At 37.3% G+C, this 26,046-nt stretch overlaps 2 protein-coding genes across 2 annotated transcripts in view; one reads left to right on the top strand and one right to left on the bottom strand.

Annotated features, from left to right (window-relative positions):
- Positions 1-16,698, top strand: part of LOC106940424 (WD repeat-containing protein 25-like) — a 25,197-nt gene extending 8,499 nt beyond the window's left edge. Inside the window, exons 2-6 of the mRNA XM_015023171.1 lie at positions 2,521-2,669; positions 11,229-11,359; positions 14,967-15,137; positions 15,280-15,420; positions 16,161-16,698. Of these exons, the coding sequence (XP_014878657.1) occupies positions 2,521-2,669; positions 11,229-11,359; positions 14,967-15,137; positions 15,280-15,420; positions 16,161-16,382 (814 nt within the window). The 3' untranslated portion in view covers positions 16,383-16,698. The remainder of the gene's footprint in view (positions 1-2,520; positions 2,670-11,228; positions 11,360-14,966; positions 15,138-15,279; positions 15,421-16,160) is intronic.
- A 3,034-nt stretch (positions 16,699-19,732) lies between these two features.
- The window catches only part of LOC106940423 (brain-enriched guanylate kinase-associated protein-like), a gene marked incomplete at its 5' end in the record, with an annotated part of 11,634 nt that continues 5,320 nt past the window's right edge, over positions 19,733-26,046 (bottom strand). Inside the window, 2 exons of the mRNA XM_015023170.1 lie at positions 19,733-22,315; positions 25,248-25,331. Coding sequence (XP_014878656.1) covers positions 20,783-22,315; positions 25,248-25,331 — 1,617 coding nt within the window. The remainder of the gene's footprint in view (positions 22,316-25,247; positions 25,332-26,046) is intronic.

The following is a 26,046-nucleotide window of genomic DNA, read 5'->3' as shown; positions in this document are numbered from 1 at the left end:
CCCTCTTCTTCCTCACATCGTGTCTTTAGGAAACTTTCAAAACAAAAACTGAAGACTTGGGATGTATCTTACTAGTGAAAGAATTACATATAAATAATAGTCTTGACCACCTGTGTAAACTTTGCTGGTGAATGTTATAACATATAAGTTTTATAATATGTGTTATATTGTTTCCTTTCTAATATAGGCCGTTGTGTCAGATAATGTAAGTCAATGTTGGAGAATTATAAATTTTTTTAGATTTACAGAATCTCAGTTAGCCTTCATAGCGGGGCTGAACCCGTATTACACCAAGCACTGTAGCTAATATTAGCTGGTATCTCACCGGTGTACATAAACACAGTAAAGTAATATTCTAATCACAATATATTCTAATCACAATATATACACAATAATATGTCCATCTTACTTGTGAAATGTTGTCTGTGGAGTCCTCACATCAATAATCCATCGATCCGAACAACAATATCCCTCAGTGCTGAGGCATCTTCTGCTGTTTTGATTGAGCAAAGTAGTAGGGTATACCGCTCCAAGATGGCCGCCGTATTTCCTGCGCCAGAGCAGCCAATGCGGGGTCTACTCTTATATTATGTCTATGAGAAAAACCATATGAGAAAAACAGCAACCATGGCGGACTACAATAAGGATTATGTTGATTGGACAACAACTTCAAAATCGTAAGCTGTTCTCCACTGTTAGCATCCATGTTTACTTCCGCAAACACTGAGCACGGTGTGACGTTATTGCGCCCTCTACTGCGCATGCGGGACATTTTCAGGTTGTTCGTAGTTCACATATAAGTCGCAGATTTGGAAATGTGAACGACCACGCCAAAAAATCTGATTTTACAAAAAAAAAAAGAAAAAAAAAGAAAAAGGGAATTGGGTCACTTAGGGCTGCAGTGTGAAGGTAGCCTTATTTATGTGTGCTATCTTCATCATTCAAAGCGGCGAGGCTTTAGGTTTTACTGTCATAATTACAGAAGGCAGCTGCTTGCTTTTCTCTGCTGTTATCAGAGAAACCTTTCACAACAGGAATCCATTACACCTGATTTACAACCACACTCAAAAGAATTTAATGGGATTAATTAGGAAACTAATTAGGAAAGTGTTTCTTTTTTAAACCCGAATAACAAACCTCAGGTATAATGATTATGACACTTGACTTCTACATTTCTCTGAGTAAATTAATTTGGTTTGATAATTAGCAAAATTACATGTAGATCAGATTTCTGTAATATTTGGAAAATGAAAAAATACACACAACCCTTGGGCGATGCAGTCCAGATGCATGTGAATATGTTTGAATATCATCAAAATGTTTATTTTTGATGTAATTCAGTTAAAAAAAGACTAATAATGAACAGTTTCATTGCACACATTGATACATGTCATGATTAATTCTGCAAATTTAGAAAATTATAAATACAACATTCAGTTTATCAGAGATTGTGAATATATAAAAAAAAAACATTTTTAAAATTAAACTGAAAAAGGAGGTTAATGTAGGATGCGTTGCAGGTTACATGTGTCAAACTCAAGGCCCAGGGGCCAAATCTGGCCGCCACAGCTTTTTATGTGGCCCTCTAATCTCCAGATGCCAAATGACATCAATCCAGATTTTTTGCACTAACTGGGAGTTTGTTGACCATTTTTTGCAGAAAATTAGCAAAAACATTCGGTTCAAGTGATGCTAAATTTCACCTGCAGGTGGCAGTATTTCTTACTTCTACTACAGTCTTACTTCAGATCAAATTAGTCCGTGATCAATATGGGAAGTAACAAAAATCACATTGAACGTTATACATAATTGCAAATATTGTAAAATACGTGGCCAATATTTATAGATTAGCTCCAAGGAATGTGTCATTTTGCAAAAAATCACTAAACAATCCCATTAATGTTAAAAAAAAGCACTTATTGGATGCAGAGGCAACTATTTATTCATATTTCTGACTGTTTGTAAATGGGTTTTATCAGTACATTCAAGCACAACCGGCCCTTTAAGAATATTTGTGATTTTGATATATGGCCAGAAATGAAAACTTGGCACTCCTGCAACCACCAAGAGAAACCTCCCGTCAAAAATTTAAATTTACCTTTGGTATACCTTGATGTTAATAGCTGTGTTATGCATATTTATGATATAAAATGTTGGATTGAGGACTTGTTACCGGCTCATTTTTTTATTGAAGTTTGCAACAAAGCACAAATTAAATATCAAATGTGCTGTTTTAACTCTCCACTTCTCGTCTGTTAACTGTGTTTAATACAGTTCATTTAAAGTTAGGAGAAGATATCTCCCGATGAGTTCTGCTTTGAAAATCAAATTAGCTAAAGAAATTGGAATTTTTATTTTATTTTTAAATAAGCGCATGCTAATTTTTTAAAGCTGGATGTTTTTTCTCAAGCACGGATAACGTGACGTTTCTCATAATCTTAAAAGTAGAAAGGGGAAAAAAGGATTTTGCTGGAGGAGTGTGGGTTTATTTGTGACTTTGGCCCGTGTCCATGTCTGACAGGTGTGGGATGGAGCAGAAAGTGGACGACGCCTCAGGCTTTACACCTGCCACTCGGGAGCTGTGCGTGACGCCTGCTGGACCCCCTGTGGGCGACAGCTCCTCACCGGCTCATTTGACAACACGGCTGTGATCACTGATGTGGAGACAGGTGAGTCGCACCACTTCTCGCTTTAAATGAAACAATGGTTTTATTTTCGGGTCTTCATTAGGCTTTGATAAATGTCAACAGGTATATAGCGGAAGCTATTGCTAAGGTGTTAGCTTCCGTTCAAATTATAAAGACTGCAATCCTGGAGCACTAATTTAACTTCGACGTTATAATTTATCTCAAAATGATATATAATTCCCTTAGATATTGTGTTCCTATATATTTCTTGTTATAAATAAAGTTTTTGGAACGTGAAGAGAGGAAACGGAACTGTTGTGTTGTAACCGGTCGTCAAAATAAGAGCATGAGTATAAACGTCTACTCGAATAATTCTTAATGGTCGATAACCAAAACTTCAACACAGATATTGAACTTTATTCAACTGAATGTTTGCAAAACACCCAAGTAAACTAATGCTTTAGGATTTATCTGTAGTTTAGTGGAAGCTAAGTGTGATAAATGTTTTCAAAGTTAGCAAAAGCCCTAAACAACAACGGAAAAAAATTATCAGCTATTAGCAGAAGTGGGCTCATCACTGGTAAAAAAAAAAAAAAAAAAAATATATATATATATATATATATATATATATATATATATATATATATATATATAAATAATATAATATTTATATATATATATATATATATATATATATATAAATAATATAATATTTCCTAAATACCAGATTAAGAATAAGAGAGAGTTTACTTTCTTCTAAAGTCGTATAATCCCAATTTGGAGATGCACAGATGATTTCATAAACACTTTGTAATTGCTAAAATGACAACATTTGACACACTCTCTAAAATTGTTTATAGCTGCTTGTAATACTTTAAACACAGAATATACCTTCATATGCATTTGGTACCAACATTGGTGCCAATCATCACTAAAGAAAATAAATTAATGGTGCTCTTGGAATGGCTGCTTTGCAAATGAGAACCAATAGGATGCCATAGCATTGTGACCAAGTATTTCAGCTTTCCAGCGGCACTTCACAAACTACATTATGAGGAAAAAAATTGAAATTACCATTTGAAAACTGCTTCTTTTTTTTTTTTGCGTTATCAAACAGTGAGGATCATGCTGACCAAAACAAAACAGAAAACTACAAATGAGAAACTTAGAAACTAGAGACTGCAACTCTTAATGCAACAAACTTTACTACATCATAAAATAAGTCCACCATGCCACGACACTGTCAGATTTTAACATTTTGTGTTTTGTGATTTGAAACAATTAGCTTCAGCAAAAACAGCAAAAGAAACAAAAACATGTCAGTGAACCACTTTTTCACACCAATGCGTATATTTCTCCAGTTTGTATTGACTTAACAGAAATCCTGTTTCTTGGCTGCTTTTATTAAACACTTTCCAACCGCACTGCTGGCGTTTTGGGACAACAAAGCACATTGGCAGCTGTACCTCCTGCAGTCCTTGTGTTTCTTCTCAACAGTTTGTCTTGTAATTTGCATGGGATGTGAATATCATTCTCTCAAGTTGCAGAACAGCTTCTCTCACTCTGTCTCTCAAGCCCTTGCTGAAAGAAAATCTTTGCAAATCATTTGAAGTTGGGGTATATTGTCAAATTGTAAAGGCTTTTTTAAGTGCAGTGAAAGAAATGTGGCGTACTTCTCTTAAAATGTAGCTCTGTTAAAGCTGCAGAACCGTACAACAAATCAATTGCCTCCAATTTGTGCCCTCGATTCGTTTTAAGTGCCGGTAAGTCTCTTTCGTTTAATCGTGTGGAGCTCAGCAGTAGCCACATTCACACAAAGGTCGGCACTTTCTGCATTAAGAACATGTGAGTACTCATGCATTTTACGCCTCCTTGCCCACAGTGATTTTATTTCTGTTTAATCTGTAAGAATAAAAGAATGAATGAGAACCGATGAAATGTTTTGTCCAGGAGAACATAGGAAAATCCATTCAGTTTTTACAGAAAACTGGATGATAATGTGCTACACAGAACAGAAACCACTAAGCTAAAAACAAATTACGAAGTGGATGCCACCAGTCGAACTTTGCATTCATTTCGCAATCTCATTGCTTTTGCCGCTTCTCCGTTCCGCTTCTCTTTCACGGTTACTTGTGCAACTTTACTTCGTTTCTCAGCAACAAAATGGAGCCCATCATTATTTATTGAAGATTTGAGATTTCCAAAAACAAAGGAATCTAATGTTGCGTTTCGTTTTTTACGTTTGGAAGCTCATTCCTTTTCACATAACCGGAAAAGCCGGGGAATGGCGGCGCTTTTGACATTTCCCTGAGATTCAGAAAAATATAGTTTATTTATTTTAGCATAACTCCAGTTTTACTTGGCCTCTTAGCACAATTTAAAAACGGGTGTGTAGTTTATAATGTGCACTTTAAGCACAAGTTGAAAGTGAGACTGGGGGAGGCGGAGTCTTGCTGCTACGCCGTCACATATCAGACATGTTAAAAAGACGTTATAAGCCTATGGAACCCTGTAGTTTAACGTATCGATACTCACGGATGAAAAATCGATACCTTCCAAGGGCGGAAAATATCGATACATATTGTGGAATCGATATAATTATACAGCTCTAGTGACCACCAACTGTCAAGAGCAGCGTAACAGAACTGAATACACCCGGGGAAACAACTTCTTGACCAGATAAAATAAATTCAAAGAATAAACAAATGTTGACAAACTTCACATGTATAACATTGTCAAACCAAAACCCTGTATATATTTATCAAAAGGAATGACGGCTCTGTTTCAAGCTTCAGGAGTATGTTTTATTTTCTGACCTGGAAAATGTTGACAAGCCCTACAGAGTTCTGTTCACTTGATGGTCCGGTTAATCCAGACATGTTTTTAGTGCTGACCTACCAGAACTTTCTCCACACTGTGTTTCAGACAGAATAAGAAAACAAAACTCGCTGATGCTGAGTGTCTCCAGGGGTAACGGCAAATTACTTCTGCTTTTCCACATGAAAACCAAAGTGCATTTTTAGTGTTCTACTGCTCCCTCCAAAAAATGGTTACAAACTATGCTTTTGGCCCATTTTTTAATGTGTTATACTTCTTAACATCTTTGTTCTGTTAGGAGTTCATGACCAGTATCTTACCTAAAGTAGACATTACTCTCTCACCTGTTTTCATTTTCCTTTTCCAGCTTTTTGCAAGACAAAATGGTTTCATACGAGGCAAATGTATGAAACAGACCGTCAAAACACAGACTGCAAAACAAATTTCACTTTAGTTTTGTACAAGGGTGTCCAAAGTGTGGCCCAGGGGCCATTTGTGGCTTTTGTGCTGATTTTGCGCGGCCCTCAACTGCAATACAAAAATGAAACTAATTTGGCACATAGATGCAGATGGAGACTTTTAATTTGTAATCTGGATAAAAATTGTTACCAACATAATTTTCTTACACATGAAAATGTAAAGTACAACACAAAGTATTCATGTTTTTACAACCAAGTTTTAACAAAAGGTAAAACCAGAGAAATGAAATAAAAACTAGAAGTCCTTTGGCAGTTATGTCACTAATAATATGGAAAACGTGTTGTTATAAGTGAAAATAATCTTCCAATGGAAATGCAATTTTAGGGAATTATTCACTTAAAACAAGCTACAATATCTTGCTGAAAATTTGTTTGTAACACAGTTATGTCTTATTTAAAGTGTACTCAGATATGTGCACTAGAAACCAAACTTACTTGGTAAGATTTTGTGTTTTTGCAGTGCTTTAAGCAGCATTTTATAGTTCAGTTATCAGCAGCTGAGTTTATCCTCAAATATATATATTTTTGATTGCTTGAGTTCAACCAATAAAGATAAAAGTTGAATTTAGCGAAACAGACACACATCTTATTGTGTTAACTGGAAATAAATACATATATATGATGACAAAGAATCCGGCTTAATAAGATCAGCAACATGGTTTTGCTATCTAAAATAAATAAATAGTTCACTTCTCTCCAAGTCCGTTGGATCAGTCATAGGTCAAACTTTTACAAACTGCGATTTATTTTTCAAGCTTAAAGAGAATGACCCAAACTAAAAATAAAAAATAAAGCCACCATGATAACTGCATCTTTAGGGTCAGCACATGGCTGCACTTCCTCTTTCCGAGCGTCTGTCGATTCTGTCAATAAAGCCTACGGATAATAGCTTGGCCAGCCCATTAAACACGCAGGCAGCTCCAGGAAGGGAATCAATAATGGATACATCACCACGGGGGCAGCTGCCATGACCTTACACTGGGACGTCGCTAACCACAACCGTAAACACACAAATGCTTATTTGATCGCCACTGTCAAAGCGGCTTCAAAGGAACAGCTAAAGAAATGCCACACATCCAAAAACCTCTCATGCATAATCCTATGAAAGCCTTTTTCTCTTATAACATTTTTTATTCCTCCCACTACTATTATTCATTCATATTAGAAATTAATTATAAGTCTATTGTTTCCAGGGGCGAGAATCCTGCAAGCGAGTGCTTCCTGGAAAGGGCAATAAGGCCGCGTTCCTATGGCAGCGCGAGATGAAGGGAATTCAATTTAGTTGCATATTAATGTGGGAGTTGGGAACGCAGCCCGGTTCCTTCATGGCTTCATCGCACTTTAATGTGAAAGGGCTGAAATTAAGTCGCTGACACTTTAAACTTGATTATAATCGAAAACAAGGAAAATGAGCAACATCCTTAAAATCCCTCCAAGTGTTTTAGATGCATTGTGTCTTTTTGAGTCTTTCCCTCCACAATTATTGGCATGTTTGCTAAAAACATTTAGAAAAGCTTTAAATTAAATTAAATGGTTGCTATGGAGACTGACCGTTGCTATGGTTCTCATATCAATTATTGCTGTGTATGGGCAAATTTTGTTGTAGCCATGCTTGAAGAACATTTCTAGGTTTAAAATATTAACAGGCCATTCACAATAGGCAACATATCAATTAATCATAAGATAAATTAAAACAAACTTAGTAATTTCCATCTGCATCATTTATCGTTTTTCTCTTTTCTCTCTTTTTCTACCGAAAACTGGATGACAAAAGTCTTCAGTCTGGTGTTTTGGTCTCAACTAACCCTTATTTTGAAGGGCAAATTTGTTTGCAGACTTCCTGATTCCTTTTATTTGTTGTTTCTGTTGTTTTGTTTATTTATTTTGGATATTTAAAAAGTTTTAGAATTTAAAGTTTATTGATCTTTGAGAATATGTTCTTGAATTATTATGCCATTACCATTGTATTACTTAAAAATGGTCTCAAAACAACAACATTATCATTTATTACAGTAACTACTGGGGCAATTTGCCGTCAAGAAAAATTAGTTTTTGTCACAGGCCTAAGGACTAAAGACCCAACAAGGTCTAGGGAAACTATCCATTCGTTTATCTTTAGTCGCACTGATTATTACAGCGTCTTCACAGCTCTGCCTAGAAAATCCTCCAGCTGCAGCTGATCCAGAATCCTGCTGCTGGTGTTCTCACTAAAACCAGGAAGACAAAGTGCATCACCCAGTTCTAAAGTCCTTACACTCAAAGAATAGATTTTAAAATAATTGTTAGTTTATAAATCACTGAATTACTTAAAATTATTCCGCGTTTATTTGTTACGATGCAGTTAGTCAGTGCGGACGCAGCGCTGCTCACTGCCTCATTGCCGTCATATCCCATTCAACACAGCCGGCCTAATGTCATACTACAAAACAAAAGTTCTGCAACTCACCTGAGAAACTTTAAAATATTCCTACAGACGTGAATTCCTCCAATCATAACGGTATTCCTGGTGGTGTTTACTTTTCACCTGTATCTTCCGCTTCGGCCTTACGCCACTTCTCCATTATTATTTTAGGGATGCATTCACATCAGCCCTGTTTAGTCTGCTTAATTGAACTCTAGTTTGTTTGTCTAGAAAGTCTGTTTGTTTGGGGAGGTGTGGATGCGCAATTGAACTGTAATGGGGACTGTAAAAGCAAACTCTGGTCCACCAAGTCTCAGTTCAGTTGAAGTAAACTCTGATGCGGTTTGAATGAAGTGTGAATGTAAGCGGACTGGAGACCACTTCAAAAGCGGGAAGCTGACTGCAGTGCTGGGCCTTCTGGTCATTATTTTACTCTTTGCTCTGCGGGTTAGCGGAGGTGTTGTCGGTAGCCATGGCAACAGGTCTGCATGTAGAGTAAAGTCGACACAGAGAGTGAGGAAAAGCAGGTTATAAAGGGTTTAAAGTTGTTTTTCTCCTGTTTATAGTTTATTTTCTGTTTGCTGTTGCACTCTGTAATTTTTAAACCTTTATTAAAGACAGAAACTAGACGAGTTGTCATCAACTGGGATGAAATATTTCATAAAGGATTGGAGCCATGGTTTGTTAAATTTTAACAATGTAATTTTAACAGCTGCAACTAAGTGAAATGGAATTATTGACCAATATAAAAGAGAAATTGGCTTAGTGCTTTCTTGCATCTTGACAGAAACTGAATTATTTGTAAATTTATATCCAGAGAAAATAACGTTTTACATATTTTACAAGCCAGATTTTATTGACATTGGGTAAGAAGTAAGAACGATACAGCCATTTTTGTGACAGATTCCTGCTCATCCCACATTAGAACAATCTGGTTTTGCAGACATGACTCAATGACTCACCTGCAGGAGCGTCGCTAGCGTTAGCGGCTAACAGGCAATGTCCAAACCAGTAATGTGCATCAAGGGAGAAATCCTGATACCACTCCAAATTTGTTTACAATTTGTGAAAAAGGAAGTTGTGCTCTTCTTCAGTGGTTTTTGTGTCGTTTCCTTCTGTGATTCTTGGTGCAGAATCCCCTGTGGGGAGTGGAACAGCTTTTTCAATTAGTTTGGATCATTTGACAGATTGCAGTGTGAAAGCAAACTGCAGCAACTGAAAATGTAACAAATGTTGCAACTTTGGCCCCTTAATCGAACCGAGTCTACTGGAATACGTAATCCTTTGGTATGCTAACGTTACATGTCACACATCGAGCTCATGTCCAGGCAATAAACGGCCCCGTGGACCACAGTTTGAGAATGAGTTCTTCAGCGGTTTAATGTGACTGAGGGCCTTGCAGTCACTCCATAGGTCATAAAGCCCTGTCTGCTGAACATATAAACTATCCCAAATGGGTCGCCCCCGTTAGCTTATCCGACATCCTGAGACAGCTAATTAATTTAGCCTAATTAAAACATGAGGATGCCCCATTTATTACGAAATAAACGCTCCAAACATGAGTTTCAAATCTTTGTTAGGAATCTTTGCTGCGGGTAAGCCAATTAAGCATGACGTGTGGAGCTGATGAAAGAACCTGTTAAAACTTTGGTTCAGATCCGCTCAGTCCCATTTTGGACCAAACTAGTTCACAATGAACTGAGAGACACTTGGTAGGGAGAATTTCATAATAAAGTGTTTTTTTGTATGTGTGCTGAGGGCTTACAGTGGGTCTATGTCGCTTGTTCGATGAATTAATGAAGAGCCGCTGAGCCCTGAGCAACCTTTTTAGTTCATCCTCATACTCGGGCCTCATGTTTTCTCCGAAAACTCACTTTTGGTCCCACCCTGTCACAACTAATTATACTTAAGCTCCTCTGTGCTCTTGTTTTAATTTTATATATGACATTTCTAAGTCAACATAGAAAACAGCCTCTAGCCAAAACAGGGTTTTTCTTTTACATGGTTTTCTCTCTCAAAATTATCTTCTTCATCATCTTAGACACAGATAACACCAACATCGTTTGCCTTCACTGCAAAAACACAAAATATTATCAAGCATATTTGTCTAGTTTCTAGTGCAAATATCAAATTACACTTGAAATTAGAGAAAATTAACTTAAAAGTAATTTTTCAGGAAGATATAGGAGCTTGTTTTAAGTCAGTAATTCCTTAATATTGATGAAAAAATACTTGTTCCATTGGTAGATTATTTCACTTATAACAAGGCATTTTTCCCATAATAATAATCTACCAATGGAACCGGCACTTTTTCATCAATATTAAGGAATTATTGTTTCTTTGTCTGGTGAATATTTTGGTTAAACATGTTTGTTTTTCATTCAGTGGGAGGAAAATCCAGAAATTTTACTCAAGAGAAGAAATACTTCATAAAATTACTCAAGTAAAAGTAAAAAGTAATAAAAATACTTAAAAAAAACTTACTCAAGTAAATGTAATTGATTAAAAGTAACTAGTTAGTATCCAGCTCTGGTGAGCTCCACACTCTTGATCCCAATACAGATGCACTATTCAGTAATGTTCCAGAAAACCCACTTGATATCATTTTTAGAATTACATAACACATATTTTTAATATTATACCACTATGGAAACACCAAGCTGCACTTTTTCTAAATTCACAAGTTTTAAGCACCAATTAATAAAATAAGACATTGCCAAAGATCACCGTTTTTTTTAAATCTCATATCTCGACATTTAAATCCTACCATTTCCTAACTATAAGTATATGTCAGGGTCAAACTGTTTCCACTGATTAAATCTATTATGTTACCTATTAATTTGTACAATTTAATGATTTTCAGTTGTAAAAATGGGCTTTAAATGGGAGTTTTATTGTTTGCAGGGCAGCCAACAGTGAAAGTGGACAACCAGTTTAAGGTGATGTGTGTGGTTCTTCACCCCGGCAGCCCAGACGTTTTCCTGTGTGGAGGTCACAGCTCGGTGGTGAAAGCCTGGGACTCCCGCTGCTGCAAGGTGAAACCTTCATCTCCCTTTGTCTTCGTCAGATTTAGAAAAAGTTTTCACAGCGCTTTAACTTTTCCATATTCTTATCACAAACGTACAAGCACAAACTTTTTTTTTTCATTTCAGAAGCTAGCATATTTGTTGTTGCCATCAACATTTCTTACTTTAGGAAAACAGTGTTAGATTTTCATGTAGATCAGTTTAATTTTGAAAAAAAAAGAAAAAAGAAACGTTTAATTTATTTTTAATGTGAAAATCATGCATCATTGCTGTTTGTGTTAATGTCATACGTGGTATTAATATAAATCTCCCTAAAGTGGATTGAAATTTGTGAGCATAATCTAAAACAAGCAGAGATGGACAGAGTATCCAAACATTGTACTCAAATAAGAGTAGAACTACTTCAACTTATTTTTATTCAAGTAAAAGTAAAAAAGTGTTTGGTGAAAAGTGTACTGATTAACTGATCAAATTAAGGTCATTTAGTATTTAAAAAATACATAATCAGACAAACCAAGATATAAAGTTAAGTGGGCATTTTGGTATTTTAAGGATGAAAATGGCAATAATGTATATAAGTCACAAAAATAACAAAATCAGGTAAAATAAATTTCTCCGAATCAGTTTTTTTCAATAAAAAAACTCATGAAACTTTAACAAAAACTGCAGGTGTGAGTCTGTGTCTGGTGAATTTCTGGTTAAAACATTTTTATTTTTCATCCAGTGAGTAGAAAATCCAGAAATTTTACTCCAGTAAGAGTAAAGATACTTTATACTAAAATTATTCAAGTAAAAGTAAAAAGTACAGCGTAGAAAAAAATACTCCTAAAAGCAAATGTTTTCAAAAAGTTACTCAAGTAAATGTAAGTTATAAATGTACGACATGTCATCACCCTCAGCATCGGATTCAGCCGATTAGTCATTTTTTAACAAATCGGTATCGGTCTGAAAAATAAAACTGGGCTGATATGAGCAACCGATATTTATTTCTAGTTGGGCTTTTCCATATGTGCTGAAACGATAGTGAAGTAAATATAATATCGGTAAATATAAGTTACTGACCATAACAGAAATATTAATATCGGATATTAGCCCAGATTTTCGTATCGGTGCGTTCCCAGTTGAAGTAGAGCTACTCTGTGTATAACTAACAGTTTTAATTCTCATAAATTGTTCCTGTGAAGCTGCAACCTGGCGTTTCTATTAAATCTAATGGGTTGCTTTATATGATAATCCTGCTCACTTCCTCTGAATCTACGTGTTTGCATGTAATTTCTTCCCTGAGCGACCCGACTCGGCTCCTAGCAGGGATTTTAGGTTTAACGCAGCGGAAATGCTGCTGCCAGCAGGAGTCAATATGAGCTGCAAACAGAGCGTAGCGCAGTCCTCTCTGAAAACAGGCTGGTAAAGCTGCAGAGCCGGGGGTGTGGCTCGCTTTCAGGCTTCAGCTGCTGTTCTGTGGAGTAAAACTACCCCGACGGATCAGATCCAGTCCGCCCAGAGGCCCAGCCAGTCAACCTGTAGTCTGAAGGCGGATGGACTCCGGAGGCCCTCCTGTGTTACGTCAAGGCTCTCTGACAGGAGCAAAAGAGGAGACTGGCGCAAGTGGAGTGAGAGCGGCCGCCTCCGACTGAGATCAGATCTGTCAAACCAGAATAATTAAGTATTCTTCCACAGTAAGAAAAAGGCCCCCCTGCTGTTTGTAGCTGTTTCACAAAATTTATTATATGTACGAGTATTACTTAGCTTTTCTTTTAACTGATTTGGGTCGAATTTGTGGACCTACTATGCAAAATTCACAGTTTGGATGTTTTTGTACTGCTATTTGGGTTTCTGCTGCTTCTTAAAAACATCCCAACTCTTTTAAATTTTTTCAAACACATTTTTTGGCAATAAGTTCATGTTTTTTGAGTGTTTGGAAAATGAGCCGTTTCAAAAAGTCGCTGCGCCGTTACCTAGCAACCCCAGTGGAATTCCGCCCGTTTCCTAGCAACCCAGGCTGAGTTTCAGCACTTTTGGTCGGCTGGTTTTACCGCTGTATTCAAATTGAAATTCACATTCAAGAATAATTTATTAATTCCAAAGGGAAGTTAAATGTTGTAGCTCATTAATTCAGATTCTTCTAAGAGTTATTGAAGGTTGTGATGACTTCTGGCTGGAAAACTCTTTTGTAGCGGTCTATGTTATAGTGAATCTGAAGAAGCCTCTGACTGAAGATACTCTGTTTTCTCAAGACAGTCTCATGAAGAGGATGGTCAATGTACAATGGCTGCTGGAAAATACAAAAAGTGTTTTGTTGTTAACTTTCCATCCAGAAACCACTTACTGAATTCTTATTGGTTGTGCAGGAGGCTCCACTTCTGTTTTTCGGAGATGTACGATTGTATAACTGTGCATCTATTTGACACAAACATGCCTGAACTTCCACCCAGAAGAACTGATTTCCCTTTCAAATTAGTTCTAAATATGTGTTATGCCATGCAGAAAAGTTTAAGTCACTCCAAAGTGTTTTGTTTGTGATTTTTGTCCCGGTTTCCATCACGCCTCAGCTGTCGGACAGATGGCCTCAGATTTGACGCCATCTTTGTGTGATCAACACTTTGTGCTCCGACTGAGGAAGTGTGAGGTCAACTTTGGACAACGATCCAAAGTTGATCCCTGGTTTGCAAACAGGGATCAAACTTTGCAAACAAGTCGTACTTGCCTGCATTTTCTGACCCTCCTAACTTGATATTTAATGTTTAACATGCTGCTGACCTGCAGAGTGGGAGATGAAGTGTTTCTCTGACTAATATTTGAGGAAAAACTCTGAAATAATATCCATTTCTGCTCTCAGCTCCTTTGGGAAAGTCACAAAGGAGTCACAAAGACCCAATCCTTTTTGAGGCCCTAAGCAGATTTCTATTTGGGGTCCCCTTTACCAACATGCTAACATCAAATGCCTTGTAATTCCTAAGCTAATCTATCTATACGTAACTACTATCATTAGCATCATTTGTGAAAAAGCAATCAGTGTTATTACAGCTATTGATTTCAACCTTACAGGAGTTATAAACTAAAAAAATAATAATTTACAGCACGATTACAATAGGCCTTCGCAGCGCTTAGCTGCTCGGGCCTAATTATGAATTTAGAAGAGATTAGCCATTATTTGTGCAACAGCTATACAAAACATAATGCAGAAATCAGATCATTGTTGCATCTTAACAGAACTTTAGGTTTGATATTTAGTAGATTTTAAGGAATGTTTATGTTACTCTGCAAAAATACAAAATCTTACAAAAAATTGTTAATCTAGTCCAAATATCTTAGAACACTTGAAATAAAACAAAACTATCTTTCCACTGACAAATTGTTTCACTTATAACAAGACATTTTGCCCATATTATTTAAACTTTAAATTCTAATGAACATTTAGAACATTTACCACTGGAACTGAAAGACATTTTAAATAAAGTAACTTGTTACATTTACTATAGTTTTAACCAAAAATTCACCATAAACAGACACAGACCTGCAGTTTTTGTTAAAGTTTTATAAGTTTTTAATTGAAATCAACCTACACTTTTAGTTACAGTCACGGTTTTAATATTTGTGGGTGTGTTTTCACCTGAAGGTGGTAAAAACCTACAAAGCGGCCGTCCAGCAGACCCTGGACATCCTGTTTCTTCGCGGTGGGACAGATTTCATAACGAGCTCTGACTGCGTCAGCCGGGACTCGGCCGACCGGACGCTGATCGCCTGGGATTACCGCAGCACAGCCAAGATCTCCAACCAGATCTACCACGTAAGCAGAATTAAAAATAAAATGAAATTTGGCTCCATCTGGCAGAATCTTACTGAATCTTAACAAATTGTTTGGAATGAAGGATCGATGGATTTCAGTTGTTTGTTTTTGGTGTTGAAGGAACTCTTTTTTTCCCCAACAGGAGCGATACACGTGTCCGAGCTTGGGTCTCCACCCTGTGGAGGATTCGTTTGTGGCCCAAACCAACGGGAACTACGTGGCGCTGTTCTCCTCACAGACGCCCTTCAAGATGAACAAGAGGCGACGATTCGATGGACATAAGGTCAGGAAATACCGCAGGTTGGATTCAGCAGGACAAATTCCTGCAAACGGTGACAAGTCAGCACAAAGAAATGCATGACTGTGAACAGAAAGGACAGTTATATAAGGTTAGCGACATTCTGAAAAGTGTGGCATGCTTTTATGTCAGTCCTCTTTTACTGTGATTTCACTAAATAAAATGCAGGGCCATATCAGGAAAAAATTTAATTATCAGAATAAGTTGTAATATTTTGAAAATAATCATAGTATTTCAAGAACAAAGCCATAATACTACGAGAATAAGTGATATTGTGACTTTATTCTTGAAATATCGTCTTTATTCTTGTAATTTTATGACTTTTTTCTTGTACTTGTACTTTTAATTTTATTTTTATAATTTTTATTTTAGTGTGGCCCTAATACTCCGTCCTACAAAAACAATACTTGCTAAACATTTCATATTTTTCATTGCTGAAACACAAAAGTTTAAAACAAGCAGTAACCCTGAAATATCATAGGTAGATTGGATCTATTTTGCCTTTTAAATTGTAAATATTTCCATCTTCAAACCACAGAAAAGAAGCTCAGATTTTAAAGCCAATTTAATCTGCCTCAGCTTTGTGGTATAAATAAACTGAGAACTAAGAAAACAAACTAAAAACTCAAGAAATATAAAGAAAAATAGATTTTTTTCTAACTTGCTGATTTTAAAACCAGGTTTGAATGGAGGTTTGATGCTTTACAACATGAATGTGGTTGTAGGTGGAAGGTTATGCTGTCCGCTGCGGCTTTTCCCTGGATGGAGCCATCTTGGCCTCGGGGAGCTCGACCGGTTCGGCCCACTTCTACGACTACCAAAGCACTCGTGCTTTGCACGCCATCCAGGTGCACAGCCAGCCATGCATGTGCGTTTCGCTGCATCCTGTGCTTCCTGCGACGGCGGCCACTTGTGACTGGGCAGGTGAAATCAAGATCTGGCACTGAACTGGAAAAAGATGCTCAGATTCACTCTAAAATGTGTGCAAAGACAAAAATACGACGGCATATTGGGGAAGATAGAAGGAGGAGTACATTTACGTCAAAAAACACAGAAATTTTAAGATTAATCTAAGAAATTTTCTGGAGAAAACAAGGACATTTCTGAGCTCCAACAGTTGAAAATTTGAGAGAAATATCAGATTAATATCAGAATTTTTTCAGAATGAAACTTGGAAATTTCTGAGTTTGGAAAGATGAAAATTTGCTAGAAAAATCTCAGATGTATTAGATTAAGTTTTACATTAATCAAATATATTTTCCAAAAAAAAAAAAACAAAAAAAAAACAAGGACCTTTTTGAGCTCCAAAAGTCTAAAATTTATGAGAAAAAAAACCTCAGAGATTTTGAAATAAATCTAAGAAATTATTTTGAAAACAATTAGGACATTTCTAAGTTTAAAAAGTTTAAAATCTGCTAAAAACATTGATAAAAAACAAGGATATTTCTGAGGTCCAAAAGTTTAAAAATAATTTGGCTTTATTTGGACGTATTTGACTTTTGGAATTCAAATATGTCCAAGTTTTTCTAGAAACGTTTTGAGAATCATCTGAAATTTTCAGTTTTTTGGCATGAATTTACTCCTCTTTTTATCTTTTTGTGCCCATGATGGCCCTAATTCACCATCACAGAACAACCTGCAGAAAGATTGTTGGAGTATTTAAGTCTACTGTGGATTTCTACCTCCTAAAATAATTTGTATGTTGTAAAATGGTCTAACTTAACCCCATGCATTTTCCCTGTTTTTTGTAAAATAAAAGATAAAGAGAAATGTTTTACTCATCAAATTAATTATTTTTATCTCACATACTGTTTTCACACAATAAACTACATTTAGTGATTTTTTTGGGGGGGGAAATGAACTTTGTCTTGTAATGGAAATCTACATTAAAGGACAAACCATGTGAAATAATTACCTTTTTCCAAACACTCATCTTTATTAAGTAAATAAACATACAGAAAAAATATATAACCATGCGTCAGACAAACAGACATGTTGGCGTTTAGACGACGGGCCTGCAGGTCCCAGAACTGGGCTGGAGGTCGGACAGAACAGAACCGCTTCAGTCCTATCATTCAGGGTGAAAATACTCAGTAAATATAACATCAACTAAAACTAGATAAAAATAGTCATATAGGTGTAACAGTTATTATATATATGTAATATCAGCTTTTGTACATTGTGTCAACAACAAAAATATCATCCCCTCTGTGCAGTCATTCATATTTTCCACCATCTTGTTATTTATATATCACTCTAGTTTGGAAGGATTTCTGTGTTTCATAGTCGTACAAAATCTTTAAAACATCTCTGATAGTTTGACTCAGTTCTCAGATCTCTGTGAATTAAGGAGGTAGAGGCATCCAAAATAAAATATGTCCATCACAAATCAAGGGCGAAGTTAGTGGCAACGCGTCCGTCGGCGTTGCTTACATCAATGGAGGAAGAAAACTGATGTTGCACCCTGGTCACTTTGCAAACTTTAATATGAAACTGAACAGCAAAAGAATCCAGCTCTTCTTTTTAAATAAACCATATTATATTTGTTTTACTTTTTTTGCACCTACCAACAGGACAACATGCCTATCTGTTTATGTTTATACTGCATCTGTCTTTTTTTTTTTTTCTCACAGTTTTTAGCCTAACTGGGCATGCTGGTTTAAAGCAACACAGTGACTCTACGGTTGAAGACTCAACCAGTTCTTTTTCAGTTCATCTTTTTACTGTTTGATGGGGAAAATCTGGGCGAAACTATCAGTACAGGAATCGGCCGAAACATTAATGTAGTTGCACTTTTACTTTGGCTTACAGGTGGGCAACAGTGTTGGATGTTATACCAGCACAGAAGAAATATTTCAGATAAACATGTCTTCTGTTTGAAGCAGGTTTGATCCTTGAAAAATCTGCCTTGTGTTCTTGCAGACAGGAAGAAGAAATGCAGGAAAGATGTTGTTAACATCCAGAGACAGAAGCTCAGATATACAGTATATACACAGCATATTGGAGTCTGTACAGGAAACTGTTCTGCTTGTCTAGTGAAAGAGGTTAAGGCAAAATGTCCTGGTTTAACTACTGTGCCGTACAGCCACCAAATTCAACATTTAATTTTGATATAAAAATATGAAAATCTCCAGCCGTATAAAATCAGACTCCTGCAGCTTATATTTATATTCCTACTGTGCTGTTATTTGTTTTGTTTGCAGATAACCGCAAAAATTAATGCACGCTGCATTACGGAACCATTTTATTCTCACTTTCTGGCTTCAAATCAGACTAAACTTTCCCTATTTTAGGTCTTAGCAGAATATCAAAAATCATTTATTGTTTCCTAAGTTCCAGAACTGATGTACTGCTAATGAAAAAGTTAGGTGCGCTAACTCTAAAGTGCTAATGAATGCTAAAGGTATTATCAGATGCTAATGCTAAAGTGCTAAACTCAATGTATGTTATTAGTTATAACGTGTTACAACATTTTCCACTTTAGAATTTCAATTAAATCCATGTAGGGGAAGCTAAATGTGCTAAATGCCTTCAAAGTTAGCAAAAACGCTACAGAGATAAATAAAAAATTAGCTCTGCTCTTAGCAGATTAACAGAAGCGTGCTTACCATTGTTTCAGGAAATGTAAGTAACCTTCTAAATTTGAAGAAAAATATAAGAAAAAGAGTTTTATTAATTTAGAAATCACTGGTAATTCTACAAGTTCCACAAACGCTAAAGCTGCCAACGAGGTATCTATCAGAAGGTAATGTTAAAGTGCTAAACTCAATCGGGTGTTCATAGCACATTATGTGTTGCAACAAATTAGCACTTTATAAATTCAATTAAATCCATGTAGGTAAAAGCTAAGTGAGTTAAATCTCTTCAGAGTTAGCAAACCTGCTAAAGAGCTGAACAAAAAATATTAGCTCTGCTGTTAGCAAATTAACAGAAGTGTGCTTTACGCACATCCTGGGAAACGTGAGTAAACTTCTAAATTTGAAGAAAAATTTATTGTTTTAGAAATCACTGGTATTTCTGACACAAAACAGGAACGCTTTAGCCTGATTTAATGACTTAATGTCACATTGTCAAATTTCTTGTTTCCACTGCACTTTAGTTATTTCTAATGAATCTATAAATTGTTTCACTAGTGCATTTTAACTTGATTTTTATCCTATCATAAGACAATTAATTATCTCAGTATTCAAGTTTTAAATGTAGCTTGAAGGAGGATAAATGTTTTTTTATGTATAAAAATTAAATGCCAAATAAAGCAGACTTTAAAAAAAATACTTTTTTTCTGATAATGTGCCTGTGCAAACTAATTTGGCTTTTCTTTTTGTTTAATGAAACATGCATTATTTGCATATGACAAAATAAAGATTTTTAACAGCTTACAGTCAGCACAGTGTACAACACACCATAGATCTCTTGCTAACATGAGTAAATAAGACACTCTGTAACACATGTTGTCCATTATCATCATAAAAGACATAAACTATGAAACATTAATAAATGAATGGATTGATTCTCACCCTTTAAAACAGCCTCCTCTGTTGGAAAACAACCACTGACCAATCAGATCACTGTCTCTGACACATTATGCTCACAAACGACTCTGCGTGCGTGTTGTTTGTGAGCATAATGTTCCTCAGGTAAGAAAATACTTTCTTTTTACATCAATTTTGTGTCATTTTTCATTACAAAACATCTGCTGATATCTGCAGATCACTTTCTTCTGTTTGTCCTTTTCTTCATGTCTGAGCCAAATGAAGGAGGGAGGAGAGTGTCTGAAGCTGCTGTATGCTTGTTTACGAGTATTTTAACTTCTATAAGTGCAGCTTAAAAACTCAGACCTCAAGTAGCATGACAGACGGTGTCGTTTTGAAAGCGTTACTACTGCAGTGTGAGTAGCCTCTCCCCAGCAAACATTAATTATGTGGAGAAAAGTGAGGCTTGCACACTTATAGCATGCAGATGCATGCCTCTTCACATCAAGGAAGCAGAAGTTACAATTCCTCTCTGATTTGTGCCGGTTTTAGTGTTGAACGAGAGTTTTTGATGATATTGTTGGTGATATATGGTGTTTAGCTCCTCACTGTGCTAGCAGCATACTGGTGGCCATTCCTGGAAAATAAATTATGAATAAAACTTTCTTTACAGCTGGTATATCTGGTTGCTACAGTGTATCAAGATGCACAATAGAAAACATGTTACAGACTGCATGAAGCATGCCTTGGCTAAGATACAAAAAGGACCACAGCTTAACACCTTATCGCACGAATTTGTTTGCTTTAGGGGAGACATACAGTGCAGAACAGTATGGACTCATCGTCATGCATAAACTGAAGCCTCTCTTGCGCACTCAGTTCAAGAGTGTACCGTAGAGCTGTGCCTTGGTCAAGCTGTCCTTCCTTGTCAATCCTGTGCTCCCAAATTTTTGGTACCTTGGAGAAGTTTTCTTTGGGAGCGCGGGGCCTATGCTGAGAGCGGAACTGGAACTCGGGCGAGGACGGATTGTTGGCCTCGGCACCGGGTAGTGCTGAAGACTCGAGGCCTCCAGTGAGCTGTGGTGTAAGGACTCGGCCGAACTGTCCACGCTCAGGTTTACGTAGTCCTTCTTTGCACTGTTTGCAGTTGTTGCGGCCCCACTGCTTTCCTTGTCTTTAGAGCTTCCTGAGAGGAACAGACTTCCCTCGGAGTCTTGACTGTCATTCTTGGCTCGGTACAGCACAGAGGTTTTCTCTGACTTGCGATGCTCCTTGGGTTTCGGATTGTGGCTGGGTGAAAGGGAGCCCATAGAAAAACACTGGTCAAGCACGTGGCTGTGGAAGACGTCATCTCCTTCTTGGAAGCTGCTGTAGAGAGACTCTTTGAGTTTACTGGAAGGGCCCATTGCAAACTGTCTCTCAGAGAAGCTGTACGGTGAGATCCGCCCTGCAATGTTGCGATAAGACGAGAAAGTGTGGATGTCCTCCACGCTAAGCTGTTTCCAGCGGACACTCAAGTCATCCTCAGGTACGTCATTTCGGCTATCCAAAGCTCCACCTTGAGCCTGGCCCAGTCCAGTTGTAGACCCCATGCTGTGGGATGAGGCGAGGCGAGGGGAGCTCGAGTGGTATGGTTCACTGAAGCACGAAGCTGTCCTTGTGTACGACGGTGACGTATCCTTCTGGGGACTCCTAGAGGTCACCATATGTTGAATGCTGTGCGACTTGGAGAACCCGGGAACTTCTTTGTCATATGAAGACAAGCTCTTGTGCTCATAGTCCCCACTGCCACCATCTCGCCAATCTATGTAGAGACCCTGGTGGGACGAGGATAAGGCGCTGCTGGCAGTGCGCCCACAGCCACCGCTAACTGCTCCCTTCTCATCCGATGCGAGGCTGAAGCTGGAGTACGAACTCGAGGCAGGGAAGCTGCCAGTCCCAAACTCGTCATGGTGGTGGAAAGACGTTGGGGGGTCATGGTGGGAGAAGCTGCCGGACTGGAAAGGATCGTCATCTGGGTTACTCTCTAAGGAGGTCTGGGCGTGCAGCTGAAGCAGGGCAGTACCATGGAGGTCAACGCTTTGCCTGCGCTCTGTGTCTTGCCATCGCTCAGGACAATACAAGGCCGTGTCGCTGCAGTACAGGTCCGATGTCTTGTACGAAATGCGGCGGTTCAGGTGATCGTTGCTTCCTGTTCCTATTAGAAAGTCTCCATCCTGAACATGGGAGGTTGTGGCACATGTTACAGGGGAATCTCTTCCAGGTTCAGGCTTTTCCAGGACCTTGGCAATTACGGCTGTTGGCACTTCTTCAGGGTAGTTAGGGTGACACATTGCTATGGTGGCTCCTCTACCCCGGCTATGTTTCTCCATGTAGGAGCTGATGCGTTCCTGGAAGTCCAGCGGCAGCTAAGGAAGAGAAGCCAAAGAAATTTGGGTTTAAAATTTAGATTCACATCAGTGTTTTGATATAGTTGTAACTCCTGAGATTTGTCTTCTTTTCCACAAACTTGTACATAGCTTCACTTTTTTCTTGTACTTGTTTTATTAGCTGCGTTTGTCAAAAAAAAACACAATTTTGCAATTGTGGTGTTTCCATTAAAGCTGCTGTAAGTTTTATAAAGAATGTTTTTTTTTTTTTTACATATTTGTTAAAACTGTCACCATGTTGTGACAGTTTGACTCAGATAATCTGTGAAAAGATCGATCTCCACCATCTACATGTGCTGTTATTGCCACTTAAAGAAATACACCATTCCCGACCAAAACCAACCAATCAGAACCAGGAGGAGGGTCTTGGTGCTGTCACTCACCCTCATGTACATGCTGCTAAATGTGCTATGGTGGAGAAACAACTTGCTCTTATAGGAAAACAGTTTATCTCCTGTCATCGGTGGCTGCGCTAACTAGCTTGAGCATTCACAACAGGCTCTGCTGATGGGGAAAAGTGGGCAGCACCATACAAGATTGTGATTGACATCGCTAAGACTAGGCTCTGATTGCTCATTTCTGGGCAGCACTGGGAGTACTGGGAGAAGGTAGAGGAACTTGAATTTTTCACAGATTATTTGTCTCGTACCAAACTGTCACAATATAGTGACAGTTTCAACAAATATGTAAAAAAATATAAGGAACACAATCAAAACTGGAACTGCGAGCAGTTATTTCGGGTTCCTCGCCCAACCAGGAGGTCCCTCCCGTTACCCCGCCCCACCCTGCACACCTTTCCAATCAAAACGAGTTTGTTCATGCAATGAGATTTTTTTTAAAACCACCGTACAACTTCTTGCCGTCTTCCACTTGACTATTTTCGAAATTGCCGTGTTTTCATTAAGCAAATTTATTTTTGTAACTCCAATTTGTGCAATTTGTGTTAATGGAAACACATCTAGCTATGTTTCAATTAAAAAGTAGTTCTGCCTAACAGGCCAAGTCTTTTTAAATTGTTTCTTCAAACTTTCTTTTTCTCTTTCACTTTGTTCTTATTAGAAAAAAAACTGCTGGTTCTTTGTAGCCAATAAATTGATCAGAAACTTTTGCTGCCACACCAGCCTCTTTCTTCTTCCCCTCTTTTTTATCCTTTCATCTTTTCTCTGTAGCTTCGTTGCCTTCTCAGCCGAGACGCCCTCACTCCCCCTCCCTTTGTATTTTCTCAGTGTCTCTTTCTTCTATCTGCCATCAAAAAAACCTCAGATAACGGTTCCTCAGGGACCAAGTCATATTTAAATTAAACTGGTGGTCTAAGTCTCCAGCTGGGCTTTAAAAAAACTGTCTTTTTTGGCTTTGTTAAGAAATAGATGTTGGTGCTTGCATGAAATAAGCTGCATCTTTAAAGTTGGAGCTATTTTTAGTAGCTATTGACTCTCCCACAGGGAACAGAGATGGAAAGTAGGTGAGGCTTTGAACGAGCAGCGTATGATAATGTGGAGTTTGCTCTGCAAGCGAGCCAACTCAGCATTGTGTCCTATCTAAATCACATCTTAATTAACAATCACAGTGTGACTCCAACCGGAGTGGGACAGGAAACCATAAACTGATTGATCCATTTTGTTATTTTTAAGGAAAACTGATTAGTCATTAGTTCCACTCAAAATCTGGATCTTTCCATGTCAACCACCAGAGATCAGACACTGAGGTAAAAAGTAGGTAATTGGATTAAAGATCTGGAAAGTTTGATGTTTACAAATCTTCTACATCTAATCTGACAGAGATTGAGAGATTTTTGTAAAGAAAAGTGGGCAAATATTTCAGTCTATAGATGAGACAAATGCCAAAAGTTGCAGCTATAACTGCAGAAAAACATGGATCCAACAAGTTTTGATCCAGGGAGGCTGAGGACAAACGCCTGACACACTTTGTCAGATTTATAGTTTTGAAAACAGTTTTCAATTTCTCTTCCACTTCACTTTTATGTACTAATTTGTGTTGGTTAAGTCTGGTGCAATAAGCAATAAATCAATTAATCGCACGATCAATTAAAACAAGCTCAATAATTTCCATTTGCATGATGCATCGCTTTTCTCTCTTTTTACCAAAAACTGGATTATAAAACTCAAGTCTGGAGTTTTGGTCTCAACTAGCTCTTTCCATGAAGGACAATTTTATTTACAGAGACTTCATAATTGATTTTATTTGCTGTTTCTGTTGTTTTATTTTGGATGTATTCCATTAAAATACTCCTTAAAGTACATTTTTTCAAAAACGTTACAGTAAATGTAACTACCTAACAAAACTAACCTACAAGTAACTTCCAGGAGCTTGTTTTTAGAAAATAATTCCTTAATATGAACAAAAACAGATTATTTCACTTTTAACATGAAATAAGTGAAATAATCTCGATTTAAAACCAGCCACAAATCTTTTTGAACAGTTACTTATAAATTAGCTTTGTCTCATTTTAACTGTACTAAGATGTTTGCATGAGAAACTAGAGATTTAAATTCCTTTTTAATGTATTTTATGTTGTATAAACAGTCAAATGATGTTGCATGCAGAGCCAGACAGTTTTCAACCTTCCTCTTTGCTTCTGTTTTAATGTCCTGTGCATCAGCTGCTGTCTGTAAACAGCCCTTTATTTGCTGATTCATTATGCAGACACCTCTTCAGACAGCAGACCTCCATCAGTCTGACTGAAGAGGCCAAGAGCGCCGTTGCTCCGTCTCTTTGTGAAATCCACTCATCAAGGTTTCAATTTGGCTCAGCAGCTCTCTCTCTCTATCACAGAAACAACTCCAGACTGATTCGTGCACCAATTAGAAGCTGCTAATCGACATGGAGAACATTTTGTATGTTTTAGAAGTTTTTCAGTCCTGCTGCCTTGCTTTGATGCACATTTGCTCACCTCAGATGACTTGTGAGCTCTGTAGTGAGACTTGGAGCACTGCAGCAGCTGGGCGGCCAGGTTGCAGTCTTTCCTGTACAGGTCCTGTAAGAGACAAAAGATCACTGAAAATACTGAGTCTCAGGAAGTTCTCCAACACTTTCTGACGGAAGCACATTGGCTTAGATGGCCACGGTAACAAGCGTTGAATGATTAGAAATCTACAAAATAACTTCTTCTTCATCAGTGCAAATCAGACCTCCATCATATTTTCTTCTGCAAAAAACTTATGAAGATGTTTGTTCAATAATAAGATAAATATTACCATATTTTAGTCTGATTTCTATAGGAAAGGGATTTGTAAATCTTGTAGAGTTCTGACTTTAATATTCTGAGGAAAAAAAGTCAGAAATTTGAGATTAAAGTCAGAATTCAGACTTTTCTTCAAAATGTTATTTTTTTCTAAATCTGCTTTTCTTACTAGTATTTTCAGCAACAAAAACATAAATACATAACATTAAATAATACAAACTAAATGTTAAACACTGAAAACCAAAGTTTGTATTGAATTTAACGTTGTTACATAAATGATGGTTCGTCTCTCGCTGTTGCTGCCTCAGTTGGGGAAATATAAAACATCAAACTTGTTTACTGCTGTTGTTTCTCAGCTGCTGTCATTTTCAAACTTTTAAACTAATGTGGCACTTTACTCTGCATTTCATCTGGTTTGATAATGGATAAAACAGAAACTGCTGGAATCACCCAGACTTCAACACATTTAGATATTTATTATGTGCATAAAAGCCAACACTAAACGACT

Source organism: Poecilia latipinna, unplaced genomic scaffold, assembly GCF_001443285.1.
Source record: "Poecilia latipinna isolate Pla-1442-1.1 unplaced genomic scaffold, P_latipinna-1.0 Scaffold3220, whole genome shotgun sequence".
In the NCBI taxonomy this organism is placed as follows: domain Eukaryota; kingdom Metazoa; phylum Chordata; class Actinopteri; order Cyprinodontiformes; family Poeciliidae; genus Poecilia; species Poecilia latipinna.
The sequence above is the reverse complement of the archived record's forward strand: the minus strand, read 5'-3'. Positions and strand labels throughout refer to the sequence as shown.